Consider the following 25,092-nt stretch of genomic DNA (forward strand, 5'->3'; position numbering starts at 1 on the left):
TCATGAAATGACATCAAAAAACATTGTTATAGCAATGAAGCTAAAGAAGACTGGATAAATGAACAATGTCACTATATAATGTCCTGCAAAGAAAAAAATGGCAAATTCTTCCATCAGAAAATCAAAGAAGTGACAAACAAAACTAAATCAGGTGCTAAAAGTGGATGCATCAAAGACAAGCGTGGAAACACCATCATGGACAAAGACTGCATTCTAAACAGATGGTCAGAATATATTGAAGAACTTTTTTTGATAATCGAGGAGAAATGCCTATGATAAAAGAACTGGAAGGGCCTTCTATAATGATAGATGAAGTTAGGAACGTCATGAAAAGCATGAAAAATGGAAAAGCTGCAGGACCTGATGCCATAACAATTGAAGCCTTGACTGGCCTGGGTGAATGGGGGATTGAATTCATCACAAACCTTCTAAATCAAGTGTATGACACAGGAAAAATGCCAACTGATATGAAACGATCCATTTTTATAGCACTACCAAAAAAGCCAGGGGCAGTTGACTGTGAACAACACAGAACTATTAGCCTAATGAGCCACCTCACAAAAATTCTTTTGAAGATAATTTTACTAAGAATAAGAAATAAAATACGACCTGAAATTGGGGAGATGCAATTTGGTTTTGTTGAGGACAAGGATACCAGAAATGGAATATTCACATTATCAATGCTGATGGAAAGATGTATTGAAGTAAATAAAGATCTGTATATGTGTTTCATCGACTATTCAAAAGCCTTTGATAAAGTACAACACGAAAAACTATTCAAAATTCTGTCATCCTTGGACATTGATGGTAAAGATTTAAGAATATTACGGAATTTGTACTGGGAACAAGAAGCAGCAATGCGTGTTGACAACGAACTAAGCAGTTTTACACCTATTAGAAGAGGAGTTAGGCAAGGGTGTGTTTTGTCTCCAGATTTATTCAACCTCTATAGTGAAATGATATTAAGAGATATCGAACATAAGAAGGGGGTGTGTATTGGAGGAAAGAATGTAACAAATCTGAGGTATGCAGATGATACGGTTCTACTGGCAGAATCTGAACATGAACTACAAGAATTACTGGATGTTGTAGTCAGGAGTAGTGAAAATATGGGACTGGAACTGAATATATCTAAAACAGAATGTATGACGGTATCTAAAAATAATAACCCACCAGCCTGTGTAATAACAAGCAGAGGACAAACAATACAACAAGTTGAATGTTTCAAATATTTAGGCTTCAATGTAACATCCAATGGAAAATCAGATTGTGAAATAAAGAAAAGAATAGGTATGGCGAGAATGCATTCAACCAGCTGCATACAATTATGAAAAACAGGAATATTAGCATGAAAACAAAAATCAAAGTCCTGGATTGCTATGTACTGTCTGTGCTGCTATATGGTTGTGAGAGCTGGACCATAAACAAGACCATGGTTAAAAGACTGGAGGCAGTGGAAATGTGGTTTTACAGAAGAATGATGAGGGTGTCATGGATGGAAAGGAAAAGAAATGAAGAAATTTTAGAAATGGCAAACAGAAAAAGATCACTGATAACAAAAATCATCAAACGCCAAATGGAATTTTTAGGACACATTATCCGCCACCCTGGTTTGGAAATACTCGCCTTGACTGGAAAGATGAATGGAAAAAGAATAAGAGGAAGACAAAGAATAACGTATTTGAAAGGGATAAGAACTTGGACAGATGAAGCTGAGAAAGGTGGCGCTGCTTTAATAGAATTGGCAAGAGATAGATCAGCTTGGCGGAAGATGACCTCCGACGTCTGCTTCAGATATGGAACTACATGAGATGAGATAGCAATGAACAGAGAAAGCTAGTTTCTCGCAAATGACCAAAAAATAAATGCCGCGTAAATTATAGCTTATTCGCACCCATTGAAATTTAACTCTGTTGTCTCAAGCGTCTCCATTGGAGAGATAACGAAATCGTTCCGACAGACGAGATACGAGAAAACATCTAGCCTCTTACGTCACATCTCGTCGTCATGAACGAGATCTTGGTTGTACCGATGCTGCATATCGTTTGAGAACCTTCATAAAGGCGGTGTATGTTGTGTAACCTCAAAGAACACGGTTTAAAGTGATGAGTGGTTGTGTAACACCAAAAGCCATGTGATCACAAGGTATTGTATGTAATGGTTGCGTCCCGGTCTCAACGCTCATGAATTAGTAAGGCTGGACTCGCAATCAAAAAACGAAATCTGTGTTTTAAACTCTTTTGAATCAAACTAGTACATCAGCGTGTTCGTCTCATTTAGATGTGAAAAATGTTATAAAAATCAAGAAAATCGGCCGATATTTTTTTATTTTAAAAAAAAAGTTGCTTAAAAAAGGCTAAAATAAACAAATGCAATTTTTTAAATCAAATTTATTCGTAAAACAGTTGATTTTCAACCGATTTTTTCCGAAATAAAGACCAATGTTCCCCATTTTTCAAGCTGATTTCAGAGATGTGAATTTGAAATTCCTCACAATTATGTTTTTTACATTTAGATTTTAGCTATTAGGCCTACTCAAAAAGGTGTTACATTTTTTACAAAACAAACGTAATACGTTGACTGTCGTCCGAGTAGAGAACCTGTGATTAGTCGAAGACTTTGAGACGCTTGACTCACACTCACAATTCTACACGAATAGATGGTGGCGGTAGATCAAAGAGGGTAACATTATTTACCAAACATTTTCTTTTTTGTTGCTAGATAATACAAATTATGTTATAATTTCGCATCAGAAAAAATAACTCGGATGTTCCTATCTATCTATTATAATAAAATTGATACCACGAATGACAAAATCGGCCCACAAATAAGGGAGTTATAAACTATTCATAATAATTGTTAAAGTTTACAATTATAAAATAAATAAACAAAATAAAATTCCCTTTATTCATCCCATAGGGGAAATTTGTCTAGGATCTATTCCAAGGGAAGACTGGAATAACCCAGGCGTCAGCGCACAGCAGCGCCGCAAATAGGGCGAGGTGACGCTCAAGGCCACACAGCGCAGCTGCGGGTGATCGAACGGTACTTTTCAGGTATGAAGCAAAGACTGTACCGCTGAGCCACGCTGTCATCAAAGTCATTTTTCATCACCAAAGTCGTAATTTTTGTCTGATTTTTACCAAAGTGCGATGTAAACGATTTACAACCGCGAATTTAAAAAAAAGGATCAAATCGCAATTTCTACATATTTCATTTTTGTCGCAAACTGATAAAAATCAAAGCACAATGATTCCTAACTGTTTTCATCTTCTAACGTGAAAGTGAAAGGCAGGCTCCGTCTTCGTTCTGAATTGTGATTGTGACGAGAGAAAAGGAAAGAGAATTTGATCACGTGATCACAAATTCTCGTTCGTTTCACCCGTCGAGTGGAAATCGTTAACTTGGTATTATGATAATGGTAACCCGCAACTGAGAAACTTAAAACATAGAGTTGCACGGAAATAAAGGATTGAATACCATTTCTGTTGAGAATAAATGCAAAGGATTTTTTACACCAAACATTCAAACTTGAAAATAATTGTAAAGAAAACATGATTTTTTTTTTCATATCAACTCATTTTTCATGAAAATGTTTCTTATCTGACGGAAAGTACTTTTTAAATACACTGTTCTAGATTTTGGATGGCGAGGAGGAAAGACTCCTTGAGAAGAGCCGCTAGACCTACCCATACCAAGCTCGAAAGAAAAGAAAAACGGCAAAGGACGTCCGGTGCTTGGTATGGGTAGGTCAAGCGGCTCTTCTCTTTATTCTTAGTATATTGTCGGTGCCTGATATCTTTATCCGGAAGATGGTTACGACTTGGACTCGTCTCGCTAAAACTAAAATCTATGTTGTATTTTGCGAGTGGTTGGTCTACTTTGTTGGTCGGGGCCCATTACTCACTTAGAGTAGTTACTGACACTTGGTTCCGTGTACAGGCTTTTTCATTGTTGTCATTATCAGTCGTAAACAAAAATAAAAAATAATTAAAAAAAAAACAAACAAACCAGTAAGTTATTAACAACAGTCCGCTATATGCATTAAAACAAATTGAAATGATATAAGGGAAGAGAAAAGAAAAAACCGGAGTTTATGCGTTCCTTATTTCTGTCGATTTGTAACAAGCGCGTTAGTATCGTCAGCCCATCAGCTCTCTCTCTCTCTCTCTCTCTCTCTCTCTCTCTCTCTCTCTCTCTCTCTCTCTCACTCTCTCTCTCTCTCTCTCTCTCTCCACGTGTTTGTTGATAAGTGTTTTGCTGTGATAGTGTGCTCTTGGAATCTACTTATGTTCCCTATTTATACCATTCCCCTTTGTCTTACTTTTTCCTCAAGTCCTTTTAATTGTACATCTAGAATGTTTTTACTATCCAATTTTCATCCTTTTTACTGGCGCTGATATGACATTAATGTGTTGCAAGCGCCGCAAAACCCTTAAAAACAAAAACAAATGCTTGTAACACATCTAGGTCGTTTCAATGCCAGTAAAAAGGAAGAAAATAGGGTAGTCAACAAAGTTATAGAAAACTCACGAGAAAATGTAAAACAAAGGGGAACGGTTCATTAGAGAGGAGAAGAGATGCATATTCCAAGAGCAGACTATCAGTGTACTTAGTTTGAGATCACCTAAAAGTATAATCAAGAAACAAGCACAGGTCTCCAATAAGAGGTATTCACTTATATGTTTACAAATAATTATATTTATATATTTTTAAAAAAATGCAACAGTACATAACAGAGAGACGATATAAAGAGAAGAAAAAAAACATCTCCCAAAATTATAACTATACACTTGTCTGTTTCCCTTCCAGTAAAGGACTCTGGCCATGGCCGACTAGAGCATATATAACACAAGACTAGAGTGGACTAGAGTACTATAGTTACGTCATGACTCTGGCCATGGCTATGACAAATTGATAATTTTATTACGGATGACAATCATAACATTTATACCTTCAGCTGGCTTAGTATTTTCTCCCAACATTCTAACACTCAATTTTGAGTATTTAAAAACAATATTTAATTCTATTGACTAGGCTGTGAAATAAATGACAAAATGTAGAGAATTTACTACTCATTCACACATCGATCTGGTTTTTACGCCATACCACTAATTCAATTTCCATAACATGTGACATTGCGGAATATTTCTAGAATAAATAGAACGCCTCTCGTATTGAAACTTCAGTTCGAAATAAATACAATTTTAGTTTTGTGTGGAAATTGGTTCGTGAAACCAATGGAACAGTTAGCTGTAAAGAATAATAAACTAATAATAAGGGGTGGGGGTGTGGATTTTAGAAATAGTTCATTAACGACGAGGGTTAGTAATCCGAGGTGCTTTGAGACTACCACGACGCTACGTATTGCGCCGAATCGAGACAGCGCCTTCGGCATCAGGGTTGCCAGATTATTTTTCAACAAAATGCCAGTGGAAGACTCAAAAAATGCCAAAACACTCCAAAAAATGCCAAAGTCTGTTGACTCCCATCCCCACTAAGAAAACTACTCACTTTTGATAGACAATTTACTATCATATCCTGGTGGCTTGCGTGTTTTCTTTTCTTTCTTTTTTTTTTTTTTTTTGAATTATACTAAATTTCCTGTTGGGGTAATTTTTTACCTACTGACTACTAAGTGGAGTGCTAAACCACTACACCACGGTTGAGAAAAGGTGTCATTTGAAGTATAATATACAAGAAAAGAAAATGCCAAATGAAAATGCCAAATGCCAAATGATTTTTCTAATGCCAAACGGTTTTCAAAAATGCCAGATTTTTGGAATCTGGCATTTAAAATGCCAAACTGGCAACCCTCTTCGGCATGAAAATCCATCTTTTGTAACCACCCAGCATGACCCCTAAGTGTCATGTCATTGACCTACCTTTTACTTCCACACGTGAAACTTTGAATGCTGCAAGAGCCGGTGTCAATGACAGTGTCCTGATAAACTTTAGCCTTAGTATTTTCATTGTTAATTTTTTAACTGTGTATTAACCCAAGGAACTTTGAGATGTCTTGGATTTTCGGAGGAAAAAAGCCTCCCCCAGAGGAACTGGCAGGTTTTCCACAGATACAAGTCCCTCAAGCAACCGGTGGCAGTGGAGGAAATAGTGGCGATGATGACAAAAATAAGAAGATGCAACCGTATTCATTCGATTCAACTGCTCTCGAAAGAGCTGCCAAAGCTGCTAAAGAACTGGAAAATTCAGGTTTATACCATTTACTCATTTGAACTGTAACTTTTAGAGAGAATTATTGTCTTGGCTCATTTCTTGGTCATTCCGATCGCCAATCACAACAAATGACCGTGAAAAAGGTCCCGTAACTTTAACTCCACTCCAGTTCTTATCTTTAAACTTTGACTCTTTGCCATGAGTTGATATATGATTTTTTTATGGGTATCCGTTTGTTGACTCTTGTGTGCACTACTGTTATTAAGAGTTAGAGAGTCAGATGCACGCTCTTAAAGATAGCTTAACAGGGTTCAGTCAGTTACATAAATATTGGACTGTGATTATCCCCAGACACCGTTACTACTGTCTGGGGATAATGAAAATTCGTTATCCCCAGACACAAATTTGAAACTCCGCTCTTTTAAACAACTATCCACATTCCAGAATATGGAATGTTTCCAAATCAGGGCTGAGAATCTTCCGCCTAAAGGCGGATTTCCGCCTAAATGGTAGTTTATCTCCGCCCATCCCATCACATTTCCTCCTTTTTCAGATTTGCCGTGTCAAACATTTTCCTCAAAACCACAAAATCACCATTATGTCATATGTCATATTTTGACACCTGTGCTCAGTCTCGTGAAATTTAGTGACGGTCCCGTTTTTATGACGTTGGGCCAGACAGTTTGGCACCAGATGTCACAATAGACACAGAAGACCAGTAGGTAGTGTTCTTTGATTAGTTAGTTGATGGTTGAAGGGGAGGGACAAATGGGTCTGGATTTTTTCCCCTTGTTGTAGGTACCTATTGCTTTTTAAATCTCTCTCTCTCTCTCTCTCTCTCTCTCTCTCTCTCTCTCTCTCTCTCTCTCTCTCTCTCCTTCCCCCCCCCCCCCCCCCCTTTGCCTTTCTTTCTATTTCTCTTTTCTTCGTCTTCTTTTTTTTTTTTGGATATAGAATTCAAAAGGTCAATACATAAGTTATTCTGGTAAAGAAGTCTCTCCTCCTCCCCCCCCCCTCTCTCTCTCTCTCTTTCTCTCTCTCTCTCTCTCTTTCTTTTTTTCGCAACCACATTAAATCATCTGGTATATAGAGATGATATATTAGAACAAAGCAATGGTGGTTGGCTTAGTTTAATCTTTTTCATTTTTACCTTTTGACTATGGCTTTAAATTTGAGAGATTCTTGGGTTGTATTTATAAGCTGAATAACTACTAGGTTTCTTTGCTTGTGTTTGATCGATAGACTGAGAAAGGTTCCTCCTTTTTGACAATTGCTATTATCATCACTGAATAAAAAAACACTCACCAAAACCACTACATCAACATCTCTACCAACACTACTATTACAATCACCACCACAACATCATCCCTACCACCACTACTACTACAACTACCACCACATCATCAACCCTACTACCACTACTACAACCACCATCATATCATCATCCCCACCACCACTACTACTACAAATAGCACCACATCATCCCTACCACCACCACTACTATTACAACCATCATCCCTACCACCACCACTATTACAAACGTCATCCCTACCACCACTACTATTACAAACGTCATCCCTACCACCACTACTATTACAACCATCATCCCTACCACCACTACTATTACAAACCATCATCCCTACCACCACTACTCCTACAACTATACCACTACTACAACCACCATCATATCATCATCCCTACCACCACTACTACTACAACCCCACCACATCATCCCTACCACCACTACTATTACAACCATCATCCTACCACCACTACTATTACAACCATCATCCCTACCACCACATCTACTACAACTACCACCACATCATCAACCCTACTACCACTACTACAACCACCATCATATCATCATCCCTACCACCACTACTACTACAACCACCACCAAACCATCATCCCTACCACCACTACTACTATAACCACCACAACACCATCATCCCTATCACCACTACTACTACAACCACCACAACATCATCATCCCTACCACCACTACTACTACAACCACCACCACAACACCATCATCCCTACCACCACAACTACTATAACCACCACAACATAATCCCTACCACCACTACTACTACAACCACCACCAAACCATCATCCCTACCACCACTATTACAACCACCACAACATCATCCCTACCACCACTACTACTACAACCACCACCAAACCATCATCCCTACCACCACTACTGTTACAACCACCACAACATCATCCCTACCACCACCACTACTACAACCACCACCAAACCATCATCCCTACCACCACTACTATTACAACCACCACAACATCATCCCTACCACCACTACTACTACAACTACCACCACATCATCATTCCTACCACAGCTACTACAACCACCACCACATAATCATCCATACTACTACTAGAATCACTACTACATCATCCCTACCACTGCTATTACTACACAACCACCATCATCCCTGCTACAACCACCAAATGTTGTAATTACACTTTCAACTTTTGAAATTCCACCGAGTCGTGTTAGAAATTGCTGCGAGACAAATTTTGAATCGCATCTCAGTAAATTTTAGTGAAATTCAAATTTATAGATTATGGTCGCATGGATGGGTCATGATCTTCACGATGAAAAATTTCCTCCTTTTTTGTGACCAGTCATTCTCACCCCTCCAAATGCACATAGAAATAAGGAAAGTTGATAAAAAAATATCTAAAAACATAAAATTGACCAACATAAATTAAATCAGTTGTTACTACATATGCACAATATGCGTCGACTTCGAAGTGGGTGTCACGGCTGAATGGTTTAGTCGTCTGCCCTGGAAGTTTTACCAAAATCGACGTTGTGGGTTCGAATCCTGGTTCCGCCACTTTTAAAAAAAATAAATTCCGTCTTCTTTTTTTTTATTTTTTAAATTTTTTTTGCGAGTCTATTCTTTTCTCCTTTTTGTTTGACCTTTTGTTCCGTTTCTGAGCATGAATTTCTTAAAATTAAAAAAAAAATTATTGATTGTTTTTTTATCCTCTATCTGACCATTTAGTCGCTCTCTGAATATTTCTGTTTGTTTGCTTTTTAATTATTTATTCTTTTTAGACACTTTTTGAGATAGGAGTGGGGACGAATATGATAATTTGCTAGAAACTAGAAAGGAAATGAGAGAGAGAGAGAGTTTAAAAAAAGAGGAAGGGGGTGGGGAGGATGGGACATTTATCCCTTGCACCGTTCTGTAAAAAGAAGACGGAATGTAAAAAAAAAAAGTGGCGGAATCATGATGCCATTAACTCACTTGAGTTTGGGCTATTTTTACATAATGGCCAACCGTCCTGCTAAAATTGGGACTATTCTAATTTGGCAGTCTGGAGGGAAAAAAAAAGTGATCAAGGATCGAGGCCTTCACAAGACAATGGACAGACCAAAGGTTGAATTCGATTGACACATTTGTGAAAAATTTGAAGTATAGTTCCTTCAGTTCTCTACAATTTAGCAATGTATCTCACTGAGTAAAAGCATTGACTCTCTTGGTATCAAGAAGTATGAAAGACTCGTTAGGTCTCCTCACCATTCTTCATTCCAAGTGTGAATGTATAGAGATCTTCAGTCAAATGAAGAGAAATTACTGGTTTGAGAGAATCCCTGAGTAAAGTTGTCGGTTGATCAGGTGGCCTGCTTTTCATGAACAAAAAAAGATTTTAAGAACCAATTATCTACATTCACAGAAGTAATGCAACATTTTCAAAATTGACCTTTGTTTTTGTTTTTTTCTTTCTTGTTGATTAGTGTTAGCAGCAACTATATCGTTGATTTTTGAGCTTCATACATTGCTCACCACACGCATATGGAGCACCAATCTCAGTGAAAGAAATTTTACTTTATTCGTTCCAACCAACTGTAATAAAATGTTCATCATGGAAAAGATTCGCCACTTAACTCCCATAAATTTATATATGCATGGAAATAGTAATCAATAGCATTTAAGCCTGTTATCACATTGTTTGCAGGAAAATAAGAGAGAGAGGGGAAAAGTTTGATGTCACAAGGGTGCAGGATTAACCCATGGATGTATGTTTACCTTCCTGTGACAGTTTATGATATATTTATTTTTCGAAATCAGAAAAAAAAAAAAAATTCTGACTCTTACTCTTAGAAGTTGAATTTTGTTTTGTTTTTATAATTCCTGATAGTGGTTTTCATCTTTCTCTCTTTCAATTACAACAGGATCAGGTGATAACACTATTTTGACCCATTTAGCATCCTTAATTCCAGTGATTTACTGTTTATTTCAACAGCTCATGCGAAGAATGCCTTGGCTTTAATCCAGGAGCAAGAGAAAACGAAAGCTGTACAATCCCAGGAAAAGATAAAGGTATGGTGTTTCACTCTACAAGAAATAATATCTACACATATATATTTTAATGGCACATGAATTTATAAAATTTGTTACTATGGCTACATACCTGTCAAGTTCCTGGGTGGGGATCCCGACCTGCCATATTGTGCAGGGAGGTACATGCTGTGTCTTCTATACCCCTATACCTGTTTTCTAATTGCTTTCTGTCTTTGTCTTGGAATTAGATTACTTAGTCTTGTTCTGACCCTGGCCGGAGTTCTTGACTGGGACGAAACGGTCAAATGTATAGTTATAGTTTTGTGAGATATTTTAAAAATTGTAAATCATCTCTCTGTTATGTACTGTTGTTGTTTTTATTTTTAACATTTGTCATGGAAACATTTGAGTGCATTCCTCTTAGTGGAATCTTGTGCTGGTGTCTGGGTGAGACTTTCAGGTGATCTCAAACAAGTCCACCGATAGTATGCTCTTGGAATCTACATCTGTTCTTTATTTGAACCATTCCCCTTCGTCTTACTTTCCCTTTTAATTGTACCACTAGGATATTTTTACTTTCCAATGTTCTTCCTTTTTACTGGCGCTGATATGACCTAAAGTTGCAAGTGTCATATAACCCTTAAAAACAAAACAGTCAAACAATGGCTTAAATTAGATTTTAAAAGTTAAAAAATTATTTTTATGCCTTTTCCGCCACAACATCATAAGATATCGTTGCCTAGGCATTCCATGAAGGAATATAGATAACTCATCAAACAAGATGTCTAATGTCAACAGGAATCACCCATGTTGTCCAAGTGAGCAAATTGGGGGTTAATAATCTTGCTTAAGGAAAAAAACGAAAGTGAAGCGGGGCTCGAATCCAGGTCCTTCCGGGTCACAGTGCAATGCCTTAACCACTTGGCCACTTCACCCCCCACTTTGCCAGAAAACTCTTGATATTTTTTTTTATTGTTTTTTTTTCAAATTTACTGTTGTGAATCATTTAAAAGAAGTATTTGATTCATTTTACTATATTCCTCACAATATCATTACTGTGCTGTAGTCAGTAGTGCTTTTTAATGAGATATTGCACAAAATGCCATTAAAAGTGTTGTATCTGTTGTTTTTATTTTGTCAGGAATATGAAGTTCATTTGGAACAGCTCAAAATTGACCAGACAAGGGCGATGGGAGAGGAAAATCGTAAAACTTTGGCAGAGCAAGGGAAACAAAAGCAGCAGCAATCTCAGTATGAGGATCAATTAGCCAGGAGGCGATATGACGATCAGCTTGCTCAACAGGTTTGTAGGATTGGATGTTGATATATGGGAAAATATGACATTTAGCGACAAGTCCATCAGTAATTGGAATTATTTTATTCTCTTGTATTTTGTCACATTCATGGAATACAGAATGATGTGTTTTGAGTAGCAAGACAGGTCTTGAAGTGCATTAATGCCCTTCTGTCCTCTGATGATCTTGTTCATACACTGAGTTTTGATATTCGTAGGTAAATTAGCTATTTCATCATTTCTCTGGAAATGAAAACAGGAAATCATACCTTTTAGTTCTAGAAGTTGCTTATCAGGGATCAAAGTTTGATAGTAAACATAAGTTTATGACAATCATTTTGTTTAGATAACCACATCAATTGTTAAGTTTGGTGAAAATATTATTCACAGGCAAGGATGAATGAGGATAATCTACGCAAACAAGAAGAGTCAATTAAAAAACAGGAATCTATGCGATTAGGTAAGATTTTTTTTTTTACAAAATGAAATTATGCATTGCTCTTTCTGCACCCATGGTCCAGATTTTATTTTTATATAGGCTATATTGTGAGGATATTGAGAGTCACGTTGCTGAAATCAGCTTGAAAAAAAAAGAACATTGGTCTTTATATCAGAAAAAATCGGTTGAAAACTGTTTTACGAATAAATTTGATTTTTAAAATTGCTTTTATTTTAGCTTTTTTAGCCACTTAAAAAAATTTATCAGCCGATTTTCTTGATTTTTATCTCATTGTTTATATCTCAATGAGATGAGAGCAGTAATATACTTTGTTTTTAATATAACTAGAAGATAATTTGGCAATTTTGCCTATCAGCCATGCTTGGATAATATATTCAAGGTGGTGATTGTGACGCAACTGTCCGATGGTTGTCTTCCAAAGCTTCAGCGATGACTCAAGGCATAGTTGACGTTTGAGCTGTCAGAACGACCAGTCGTTGAAGGGTCAAGATTCTCAATAGCCAATCGTTCTTGGATCCAAAAACTTAGGAACTCGCGAGAACAAAAGTTTGAAATATGGTGATGAATGGACCTATGAAATTGTTTCTGGGTGAAGTTTAGCTATAAGTGACTGTAGAAAATGAAAATATGACTGTGAACATCAAAGGGTGTCTACATGATTGACATGGCCATATAGGGAACTCATATGCTCCACCAAAAATAATTTGAACACTACCTCTTATGTACATTTTTTTATAATGATTAAGAAAGTGATTCATGATTGATTATAATCGATTCATGTAAATTTATTGATAGCTTCTAAGATTTCATTGCTCATGTTTCTGGTGAGAGGTAAAGGTTACAAGGTAGCATAGCGGTTAAGGCATTGCATTTTACCCCACTACAAGCATTTTCTTTTTCTTGGGCAATATTATTACCATTTTGCTCATTTTTACCAAATTGGTGATTTCTGCCATGTATCCCATTAAAATAGGATTTACCCTGATTTTTCTTTCAAATTAAAGCTCTCCGCGTGAAAACAAACTCCTATTTTTTTTCCCTTTGATTTTCTGGAATAGTGAGAGCATTTTATTCCTTTTATTATATCTCCTAAAAATTTCTGTTGTATAAACTTTAGGTTTACCCCTAATGTTTTCACTGACTTTTTTTTTTAAGGTTGACTCTTATTTTTCTCAGTGTGGGTTGGGGCGTATGCTTCTAGGATGATCTGGGAATAAAATTTTATGTTGCTTTATAAATGGTCTTGAAGGGCTAATTTTAAAATTTTGTTTTTCCTTTACTTAAGCTACAATGGAAAAGGAAGCAGAAATCAGACACAAACATGACATGTTGAGGATTGAGGCTGAGATGAGGGGTCGTGCTAAAGTTGAAAGAGAGAATAAAGATATCATCAATGAACAGCTTAAATTGAAAGCAGAAGAAAAGCGGAAGACAACTTTGGAATCAATAACGTAAGGATATTATTTTTGACACAAAGATAGTGTAATGGTGATGTCTATTTCTCTTCTAATTCCTTTGTCATCTCTCTGTTGTCCTTCATGATCCAGCTCCATGGGATCGCCACAAAGTAAGAATTAAGTAAAAAATAAATTTACAAAGATGATCACCCACAATTTAAAAGGTAAAGTGTTATCAGTCCCAGGAAAAGTGTTAGAACAGATTACTATAAAATACAGTGGCTACTTACCATTTAATAAGCCCTTTTAGCATTATAACGCACTACTCTCATGTAACAAATTTTTAGTACAATTTTCAAACCTCTGAATTGTGACTTTATTTGAATCAATTGATCTACCGTCAGTCCGTTTTCTTTCTTTTTTTTTTTTTACTGGTGCTGAAATGGAAGTGTAAAACCTAAACAAACATAATTCGATCTGTTTTTAAGAAATATAGATCTTCTCAATGCGAAATGAAGACCTCTGGAGGAGGTTGGGCCAAGAACCAATGGAATTAGAAATGGGGAGGAGGAAATTAGATACCTTTAGAAAACCAACAACAAATATTAAATGACAGTCTTTAGCATGCAGACATCTAGGAAAAGAGTGTGACATAGGAAAAACTGGTGGAATAAAGGAATTAAGAGACGAAAATGACCAAATGGATTTGGAAGATGTAGAGAGGATTTGTTGTTTGCCTATGTTCCCAAAGTAATGAAGTTTTTATTTGTTGTTAGCACGATGTGTGCAGGAGTCTAGGTGTTCAACTTAGTTGGGCTTCCGAGTGAGTAAACTCAGGAAGAGGAATTTCCTCCTTTTATAGAATTACCCCCTCCTCCAATCAATGTATTGGCAGTGAGAGAGTTGGATGTGTGGTGAAACATACAGTTGCAGTTTTCCACACTTCAGAAGTTAGAGTATATATGATAATATATCTTCCAATTGTTCTAAGGTTGGTGTTTTTGCCGTTTGTCACCGTCAGCACTGTATAATGTCAAGGTCTTTTTTGTCTTTTAACATGTGCTGCTTTTGGATTTTGCTATTGCCATCTATCAATAAATGTTTTGACGGTCAAAAATCAAGTATCCTTGATTGATATTGACAATTAGGATTATGAATCCATTCCTTTGTACTATTTAAGTGATCAAAATTAAATTGTCAAAAATGTTGCTTGTATGATGATAGTGATAGTAGGCCTACTTAGGTACTTGTTATCTTGATTATCGTACTGAATCTTTTTCATGTTTTTTACATCTTTTTTTTAAAAATTTATTTTTCAGAACAATTGGTTCAGTCATGGGATCTGGGTTGACAACGTTTCTCAACAATTGGAACATGATTACTGCAGCTGTAATTATATTGCTTTATATTTAAGTACAATGCAACACGCATTCGATGAACTACATGGGACAGCCCAAAAAGTTTGTTGAATCCATGATTTGACGAAGACGTGAAAAGGGTTGTAAGACAAGAGACACAAACTGATGTAGCTTTCTGTACAAGTATAATATGATCTCAATGTTTGCAGGCCCTGATCTGATAGATTGATGCCTTCTTGTTGGCAAATTAATAAATATCATTCACTCCTGAGTTACTCGCTTTGACAAACAAAACACCACCACACCACACAACATGACGCGCGGGATAACATGATAGGATGTGTGGGGGAAGTGGGAAGCACTTTAGATCACAAATTCATGTCACAATACAGGTTAAAAAACAATGACAAGTAAGTTGTTGTTAGTGGTGCTCAAGGAAAAATATGATTCCATTGGTTGAGCTATTGAATACAAGTCACAGTAAATAACTTGTTTTTGTGATCATCTTATTTTATGACTCGATTTCTTTTTTTAGTTTTGTTTTTGATTTTTGGTCAGTTTCAGTCTATAAGATCATAATGGCTCTCTCTCTCTCTCTCTCTCTCTCTCTCTCTCTCTCTCTCTCTTTCTCTCTCTCTCTCTCTCTCTCTCTCTCTCTCTTTCTCTCTCTCTTTCTTTTTTTTTTAGTGGCCAGTTTGTTAGCCCTAAGTCTCAGTTTAGTTTGTTGTGGATGGCGTGAAAATTTTACTAAGACATTGGACATAATCTGGAAATTCTGTCTTTGTTAGTTGAACTTGTGAATTTGTCAAATACTTGTTCGATGAACACATGTTGCATTGTATATCCAAAGGTGTAGGGCTGAACTCCTTGCATATATAGGGCAGAAAACACAAGAAGGCCCAAAATGGGGGTCTCCTTTTGAAATAAACTTATTTCTATGAAAAAATCCAAATTCACTTTTTTTTTTTGTGTGTTTTGTGTTGATTTATGGTTAAGGAACCTGTGTGAGCAGTTTGAAAAAAAAATATTTTGTTGTTATTAAGATATTGTTTGTTGAAGTGTTTTTTTATGGGTTTTGGCGACAACAAACGTTTTCATTTCAGCCACGGTAGTTTCGGAAAACTGCGTTAAAGAAACATGAAATCAACTCAGAAATTCTTTGAATGGCCATATTTTGTGAAATAAAACATTAAAAAATCGGAGAATGAGTTTCATTTTTAAAAATAATTATGATTTCATGCTTAAAATAAAGAAAAACGGCCGTTTTCGAAAACACAAAGTTTTGGGGACTTCGTAATTCTTCCATAGCGAGGCTCTTACTTCCTGTAAAATACGAGTCAAAACATCCGGTGTCTACATCGTTTTTCCATAGCTGCAGTTTTTGTTTACGGCCCTAAAACGTTATCCGATAACTTCGACGAGTGAAAATTGGTAAGTTGACTATTTTTATTATAATTTTAAGTATTTTAGTATAATCATTGTGAAATTCAAAGGATTTGTGTTAGTTTTAATGCCCGTTTTTCTGTGTGTCGCTCTTCCATAGCAGTTTTTCCATAGCAGAATCAAGCCGGCTTCGATTGTTTTGATTCTGATAATTCCATTTCTAACCCCTGAAAGTCGATAATCGACTTATTTTATTGTAAATATATGATGAATAACAAGATAGAAACCCACAACTACGCAGGATGATGTTATTTTGGCTTGAAATGCCTTGATTTAATGTGCGATACGGCAAAGTTTGGAAAACTGCTATGCCACAGAATAGCGAAACCAATATGGCGGCTGATTCACGATAATGGCATGGCTGGCGACCATAAGAAATCAACTGAATTTAGATTAAATTTATGAAAATGATAAATAGACGTTATTTTTATCAAATTTGAATAGAATTATGTTCCCTTTCATTTAATTTGATTCCCACCATTTTTCTTTCTTGTATGATTCAGATAACATCAGTAAAATTTCTCTAATTAGTTGTACATTTATTTCAGCTACTTTTCTTCATATAAATATTTCGATGATTATATGTTATTAGGCGGGTGGTTGGATGGGAGCATCACCCTTGAATCATATACCTATGATGTTCGCATGGGTGTACGATCCGATAGTGATGTCGTTTCTTCTTCTCTTTACTAGCCTATCCTGCTTCTTTGGTTTGTGATTGTATTTTTGACAGGGGATATCTTTTTTCCTGTAAATCCTCTGCCTGTTTGTTCTTGGTTATTTATAATTTAGCTTATGATATCTTTAGGTTATGATTTTGATTTACATGTGTACTATTTTTGTTAGATTGCTTGTTTTTTTGTTTCAGCGGTCTCTCATATAACCTCAATTGTGTTGGAAGAGACCTAAAGCAACAAACAAACAAAAAATATGTTATTAGACTCATTATTAATATTATTTGCTAATTTGTATATTTTTCTTTGGGCAGGTTCCTTTATTATTTCATATTGCATTACACTTCTTAACATATGAGATATAAACACAACTTTCTATTTGACTTTAATGTAATACCAGAACCATATTTACTTATCTTTCCCAGATCAGACTGTCCAGTGGTGAAGGTGGGGGAGTACCTCAAAATAACATGCGAGATAAACAAGCTCACAAAGACTTTTTTTGCTGTTGTAAGAAGTTTTTCATACCTTTAATGCAATATTTTGTAATATTTATAACTCATTTTCATGTTTTCTGAAGTTGCAGGTGGTAAGTAAGCTGTTGTTTGACTTTGAAATTTGAATTTTTTTTTTATGATAAGAATATACCTATCATCTTGTTTCTTGTAATTTTTCCACAGGTTTCAACCCCACCAGAGCCTTCTTCTGATGCTCCATTCGTGCGATTCATGCGGAAGGGCCCTGGCAAGAGTTATGTGTTTGGTGATGTTCCAGATGAAAGCTTCATCAGTCAGGGCCCTCCGGACAACTACCGCTGGACGAAAGTGCCCTCGGAGCAAGTTACGATTGATAACAGGGGGCACTATTTTTTAAAATTATAATTGATTGTATATATTAACCTTTATTTGTATTTGCTGTATATATTAGATTTATTGATTATTTATAACATTTCAAAGAATTTTATACTTTAAAATAAAAAAAACATGAAAACTTCAAATTTTTCCGACTCGTGTCCTTTTGTATTTTTTTTTTTTTTTACATTAAAAAAAAAAAAATATGGCATGAATCCTGCTATTATTTTGAGAAAAATGCATGGGCTGCTTAGTTATGCTGTTTTAAGATGATTTCAAATGCCTGGGGGCAGGTTTGCATTGAAATTTTGGTGATCCTGAGAATTACCAGAAATTTTCAAAAAAACGGAAGAGTTGTCTTTCTTTGACAATTTCTCTTCATGTAAGAGGCCTGCTGCTCTCAAAAGCTATTTTTTCTGAATCTGCAATGATTAACCTTTCATTTGATACCAAATATGATGTGTTTGGAGTATTTTGAAAATTGGTCAAAATGGGCCCCAAAATGAAAACCCTCTGAGACCCTTTGTGTTTTCCGCCATATATAGAGTTATTGCAGAGCTACCAACTCCCATTTTCCCCTGGGATTATCCCTTTATTAAGAGTCTTTTAAAAAATGAAATATTTTTTAAATGCCTTTTTTCCCCACAATTTCGTTCCTTGATAATTTAATGATATTGATACAAGTAAAAAGACTGATCTGAGAATCATTGAATGTTGTTTATGACATATTTCAAAGGCTTTCATTTTATAATGTTTCATCATTTTAATAAGATTAATTTTTGAATATATAATTATGTTTGTGATTTAAAAAAAATCATAGGACTTCTGAGTGTCATAGAATTCTTGATTTTTATCTTAAAATCATTCTTTTTCTGATAGTCTTTTGTTTCTCTTGCGTTATATGATATGCTGATGACACTTAAACAAGCTCAATTTGCTAATTTTATATGTTGGCATTAAATATAAATAGGTTTTTGCCATCTCCCTGACAGGCAAGTGGAATAACTTTGGTTGTGGTGGGTTACTATGGTGCAAAACATGGAATTGGATTGACTGCAAAGTCAATTGAGGCTCGCCTAGGTAAACCTTCACTTGTGAGGGAGACATCGAGATTTACTGTCTCAGAAGCTCTAAAACATCCAATCAAAGTAAGTTGTTTGAATATATTGACTTCCCATTCAATTTTATGTTGATATTTATATATAGAACATGCATTTGAAAGGTGAGATTTATCAGACACCTAAATTGCTACGCTTTGTTTCATTATTTTAAAAAATAGAAGTTTCATGATGAGTTTTGACGAAAAATTTGATATGGTCGCTATTCCATATTTAATGGATATATATATAGCATGTACTTGACAGAATGGACTTTAATGAACAACATTTTTTAAAACTGGCATTTGATAATATACTATTTTGTTCTTGCAACATAAGACGTTTATGTTTTAATCTTAAATGACATTACCTTCAACAGAGCGCCAAAATGCTATACAGACCACCAGAAGATGCTCTCAAAGGAATCATATTAGAGGTGAGTTGTGAATGGTTTCACGTTGATATATTACTTTGTTTTTAAATTCTGAGGTAATTGTTTTAAAATATAATTTTAGCCATGTCTATGTTATTCAGACCCCTCAATTCCAAGCACTTTGTCTGGAATTGGTAATGATTTATTCATTAACCTAAATAATCTTTTTTTTTTAAATCAGTAATCTAATCCTTTTGCATTTTGCATGGTTAATGGCACATTCATTCATTTCATTTTTTTTCTAGCTAAAATCTGTGAAGAAAAGATGTTATATTAGTATACACTATTTGTGAAAGACGACAAACACACACACCAAAAAAAAAAAACCCGCTTTATTATAGTGGCTAGGAGTCTTATGAGTTCAATTAATTTGGTTATGATTTTTCGATTTGAGTGGACCAGTGTCAGGGCAGTTTTCTTGTCCTTCGTTTTCTTTTTTGTCATTTTCATTTTATGGGCGTTTCTTTTTAAAAAAATAAATTGTCATTCCCATCCATTTATCTTTTGTCCTTTATAATATCACTTAATGTTTTGTCCAATATCATGTGTGAACTTTTCTTTTGCTGAAGCTTCTGGGTGGGGTTCCTGACCTCCCATAGTAGTCAGGGAAGCACTTGCTGTGTCTTCTGTCTCTCTATATCTATTTTCCAACATGCTTTCTGTCTTTGTCTTGGAATGAGATTACTTGGTGCTACCTTGGCCAGATACCATGGCTGGGAGGGATACAGCCAAATGTATAGTTTTGGGAGACAATATTCTTTGTCTTGTAAATCATCTCTTTTATGAACTGTATTACTTTTGTTATATATTTGTGATCAAAAGAAAGTACGGTCCACTCCGGATAATCGCAACACCTTGGGATCAGCGAATATGTTGCGATTAACCAAAGTTGAGTCCACTATCGCAACATTTTACACATATATAGTAAACTCAAACCAGTTGTTGTAAACATTGTTCTTAGTCCACCACAGACAGAGGAATATGATTGAAATAAAAACCATATGGTAGCCCTGTATTTATTTTTTCAAAGAAATGCAGCTTTAATGCCAGGGTGGGGTTCTTACCTCCCATAGTGGGCAGGGAGGTACTTATTGTGTCTTCTATCCCCTATATCTGTTTTCCAACTTGCATTCTGTCTTTGTCTTGGAATGAGATGACTTGGTTTTGTCCTGGCCCTGGTCGGGGTCCTGGCTGGGAGGGAAACAGTCAGATGCATAGTTATTGTTTTGGGAGATGATATTTTTTTCCTTGTAAATCATCTCTCTGTTGTGTATTATTATATTTGTTATAATTTATAATGTAAGCATTTGAGTGTGTTCCTCTTAGTGGGGGCCGTGCTTGTGTTCAGATGAGACTTATTGGTGATCTCAAACTAAGTACATTGATGGTATGCTCTTGGAATCTACATCTGATCCCTATTTGTTCCCAGTTCCCTTTGTCTTACTTTTTCTTGGATGCTTTAATTGTAATTCTAGAACTTTTCACCATCCCATTTTCTTCCTTTTTACTGGCGCTGATATAACTTAAATGTGATGCAAGCGCCGTAAAACCCTTAAAAAAAACAAATGCAGCTTTAATGCAAGTCGACACCTTATTCGGATTGGATTAACTTTCACTCTTTTGTTCTCAGTATGTGTAAGAGTCAAAGAGATTAGTCATGGTGAGAGATAATAAATCTCACGAAACTCGTTGGTCACAATGCACAGTGTCAATCCCAAAACAAAGGATATCGCTCAGTCTCTCATTACAACTATCATTGTCTACCTGTTGTAAAATCTATACCCAGCCCCCCTGTTGTGATTAACCGAAACTTGCGATTATCTGGAGTGGACTGTATAAACATTTAAATATCACAAGGAGAACGGTATATTCGTTAGTCCTTTACCGTTTCTGTCATTTCAAATCGATCCACTAATTAATATACAGTGCTCCTTGTGATATTAAGCATTCTTGCGACATTGGTCACAGACTGTCCAGCTTGAAGATGACCAATGGCACGTGCATGTTGTTCTTAACAAAGTCGTGACATCACGTAGATTAATGGATGGTATTTTGCATTGTGTTATCCTGCCTTGAAAATGTTTCAAGAAGACACAAAAAATTTATCTTCACACTTCCTGTCCAGAGTAAGGGGCTAAAAGGTAATTTTAGCACGTGCTCGACATGGTTAGTGAATTTCAGGTCAAAAACAAAACATCAACTATCGGCACACAGAAAGGCTAATGGTAAACAACTCAGTGGAAAAGCCTCTAGGTCCATCTCATCTCAACAGATAAATATTAAAACTTATGCAGAAACAAAATGATTCAATTATTTCATCTCAGGCCATGTATTTTTGTTATGCTAAGATTGTTTTTATCAAGGGCATGACATCAAATTGAACAAATTAATTATATTAATTGAATATTTTCTCCCTTTCAGCCATCTTTAGAAGCCAAACTTAGAGACATTGCCATTTCAACTCGCCATACGAAAAAGAACAAAGGTTATTTCAGGAATATACTCATGTACGGCCCACCTGGTACTGGAAAAACCATGTTTGCCAAGGTGAGTAAAATTTATGTCATATGAATATAAATAACAAAAAAATTTAAAGGGTTACACATACGTAACTGAGTCAGTAACTTTTATTTTGACATCTCATCAATGCAAGTTGAAAATTATACATAATAATTTCATCCATTTTGTTTCCTTTTGTTATCAGTAAATGTACAAATGGTTCAATAACGTTCACTGAAAATTTGAAGTTAAAAGATGGTTATCCAGGCCAGGTATGTTTCTCAAGACTGCAGTGTCAAGTTAAAATGTCTCTGAGAATATATGGTTATCCGCATTTTTCATTCCTAATGACCATTGAATTACCCTTGACTACTGAGCTATGAACTTGAATTTGGTTGGCTGACAGTTCTGGACACAAGTAGTGTTTTTTATTTGTTGTCTTCTTATTTGGTCACCCACTCACACCCGCTGAAGCTATTTTATATTTCTGGGTGGGGTTCCTACCTCCCATAGCGGGCAGGGAGGTACTTTCTGTGTCTTTTATCCCCTGTTATCTGTTTTCCAATTGCTTTCTGTCTTTGTCTTGGAATGAGATTGCTTGGTTTTGTCCTGACCTTGGTCGGAGTCCTTGGCTGAGAGGGAAACAGTCGAATGTATAGTTATAGTTTTGGGAGATAATATTTTTTTCCTTGTAAATCATCTCTCTGTTGTTATGCATTGTATTATGTTTAGTTTAATAATAATAATAATAATAATAATAATAATACTTTATTGCATCCCAAAAAGGAAATTTTTTGTACAGACGTGTTATAATTTACACATAAGATAAAAATACAATGGAAATAGGATGTATATATATAAAAAAGGAGCAGCTCTATAACCAGAGCTGCGCTTTATAATATGAATAATTTCAAACACTGTAAAATAGTTAAAACTGTCACTATAAATTGAAAATTGAAAAGATTGCAAAACAAATAAATTAATAAATTAATATTTATATTTTTAAAAAGTAAAAATGAGAAATAATTATATAAAATGATTATTGCTTGTTGTTATAAAGCCTAATACTGGACGGCAGAAAAGATTTTCGGTGTCTCTCTGTTTTCGTTGAAATAGAGAAAGGGCGACCACTTCTTTCTGACATAATAATTGATGGTCTTAGTGGATGATACTGGTCATTTAATATTTTAGTTATTTTATTTATACAAAATTTCTCGTATAAAAGATCTACATCGTCAACATCATTTATATAGCGTTTAATGGATTTTTTAATATTTGAATTTATTTTGTTCCTTTCCACTGCTAAGCAATTGCCTCCCCAAGCTGTTATACAAAATGACAAAACACTTTCGATTACTGCTCTATAAAATAATGTGCAGAGGGTTTTATCTATTCTAAACTGAGAGTTTTGATAAAAAATATGTACGTCTGCACATCTTATGCCTAATTATTTTCAAGTGTTCATCCCACTTGAGCCTGTCATCAATCGTTACACCAAGGTATTTGTAGTGAGGAACTCGCTGGACGAATTGGTCCTTTAATTTTAACGGTTCTATCGGTTCCTTCACTCTCCTAAAGTCAATCACTAGCTCCTTTGTCTTGCTTATGTTAAGCTCTAGGTGGTGGGCATCATCTTGCCTATAAGCCACTTCGTTGCCATTTGTTATGAGGCCTTGAAGAGCGGTGTCATCTGCAAACTTTATTAAAGGTACACTCAGGTTTTGACTTCTACAGTCATTCGTGTATATTGTGAATAATACAGGGGACAATACACAACCCTGAGGAGCACCAGTATTTGTAGTTATACAGGAAGATTTGTTTTGTCCTAATTGAACATATTGTGCTCTCTCCGTAAGAAATTCGAGCACCCAAGCAATTATATACTTGTTTAAATTCAGACTAGTCAATTTTTGAACAACCAACTGAGGTTGCATTGTATTGAACGCTGAAGAAAAATCTGCAAAAAGCAATCTGCAATAGCTCCTAGCGTGATCTAGATGCCTGTAGATGTTGTTTGTAAACCGCAAAATGGCATCCTCTACGCCACGTCCTGGTTTGTAAGCAAATTGATGACTATCACTCAATGGCATAAACTGATTCCTAATTTTAACAAGAACAAGTTTTTCTAAAGATATCATGACTATTGAAGTCAGTGCAACAGGTCTGAGATCGTTCATAGTTTCAAGTTTTTCTTTTTTTGGAACAGGAATAATTTTTGAAGTTTTCCAAATTTCAGGGATCGAAACGCATTGGAGGGACCAGTTAAAAATATGTGTATAAATGGGGGAAAGCTGGTGGGCACATTCTTTTAATAGTTTTCCTTTCAATCCATCCGGCCCAGCAGCCTTCCTCTCGTTTAGTTTCGAAAATACGAATCTCGTTTCCTCTTCACTGACCTCAATAGTCATTTCATCTTCCAAAGCCCTGTCTAATTTATGTTTTTCATTTTCAATATCCAATGTGTTTGCTGTGTCGAAACGTGAATAAAATTTATTTAAAGTTCAATTTCGATATCTCTGATATATCGTGGACTTTGGATTATAGTTCACAGCAGTTTTAAGCCCCGCCACGTGTCCCGTATATCCCCAGAAGAAAAGCATTTTTCAATTTTATTTTTGTACTTATCTCTACAACTAGATATTACCCTCTTTATCTCTTTTTGTTTTGTTTTCAGATCTTTTTTGTTTCCACTAGTATAGAGAGTTTTCTTTTGGTTCAATAAAAGTTTTAGATCTTTTGTTATCCAAGGCTTGTTGTTAGGATAATATTTTATTTCTTTTTTACAAGACACTAGCTGTTCACAGAATTTTAAATACTCACTCACACAGTCATTCAGCTCATCCACACTATCACATGATTCGATAAAAACATTCCAGTCAGTGCATTCAAAACAACCACGCAAATCTTCACACACACTTCCGTTCCAGATCTGTACACTTTTCTTTACTGGTTTTACACGTTTAAAAACAGGGCGGCAGGTGGGGAGTAGCAAGAGCATGCAGTGGTCAGATAAACCTAATGGGGCACGGGGTAAACATTTATAACTATTTTTAATATTACACAGGAATAAATCTAATGTTTTTTTGTCC

General features: G+C 35.6%; 2 protein-coding genes across 3 annotated transcripts in view; both read left to right on the forward strand.

The window, feature by feature from the left end:
* Positions 1-5,841: 5,841 nt before the first annotated feature.
* LOC144971301 (ATPase family AAA domain-containing protein 3-like) overlaps positions 5,842-25,092 on the forward strand; it is a 31,502-nt gene continuing 12,251 nt past the window's right edge. The window contains exons 1-9 of the mRNA XM_078911923.1: positions 5,842-6,213; positions 10,460-10,536; positions 11,639-11,800; positions 12,182-12,251; positions 13,537-13,702; positions 14,968-15,037; positions 18,967-19,122; positions 19,451-19,507; positions 21,926-22,051. Coding sequence (XP_078768049.1) covers positions 6,015-6,213; positions 10,460-10,536; positions 11,639-11,800; positions 12,182-12,251; positions 13,537-13,702; positions 14,968-15,037; positions 18,967-19,122; positions 19,451-19,507; positions 21,926-22,051 — 1,083 coding nt within the window. The 5' untranslated portion in view covers positions 5,842-6,014. The remainder of the gene's footprint in view (positions 6,214-10,459; positions 10,537-11,638; positions 11,801-12,181; positions 12,252-13,536; positions 13,703-14,967; positions 15,038-18,966; positions 19,123-19,450; positions 19,508-21,925; positions 22,052-25,092) is intronic.
* On the forward strand, positions 16,384-18,120 carry LOC144971302 (uncharacterized). 2 transcript variants are annotated; one of them, XR_013645111.1, is made up of 3 exons: positions 16,384-16,437; positions 17,549-17,633; positions 17,804-17,962. XR_013645111.1 is itself a non-coding variant. In XM_078911925.1 (2 exons), the coding sequence occupies exons 1-2, from the start codon at positions 17,478-17,480 to the stop codon at positions 18,002-18,004; spliced, it is 357 nt and encodes a 118-aa protein (XP_078768051.1). In that variant the 5' UTR covers positions 17,401-17,477; the 3' UTR covers positions 18,005-18,120. The 2 variants fall into 2 exon arrangements, 1 of the variants encoding a protein (XP_078768051.1); XM_078911925.1 differs by lacking the exon at positions 16,384-16,437 and having other exon boundaries at positions 17,401-17,633; positions 17,804-18,120.

The sequence above is a fragment of the Berghia stephanieae genome, chromosome 4, assembly GCF_034508935.2.
Source record: "Berghia stephanieae isolate SIO BIC M18660-M18661 chromosome 4, UCSD_Bste_1.3, whole genome shotgun sequence".
NCBI lineage: Eukaryota > Metazoa > Mollusca > Gastropoda > Nudibranchia > Aeolidiidae > Berghia > Berghia stephanieae.

Coding starts and splice junctions, on each gene's coding strand:
- LOC144971302 (XM_078911925.1), top strand. CDS start 17,478: ATGAGATATAAACACAACTTTCTATTTGACTTTAATGTAATACCAGAA. Junction 17,634..17,803: donor CAAAGACTTTTTTTGCTGTT/GTAAGAAGTTTT, acceptor ATTTTTCCACAG/GTTTCAACCCCACCAGAGCC.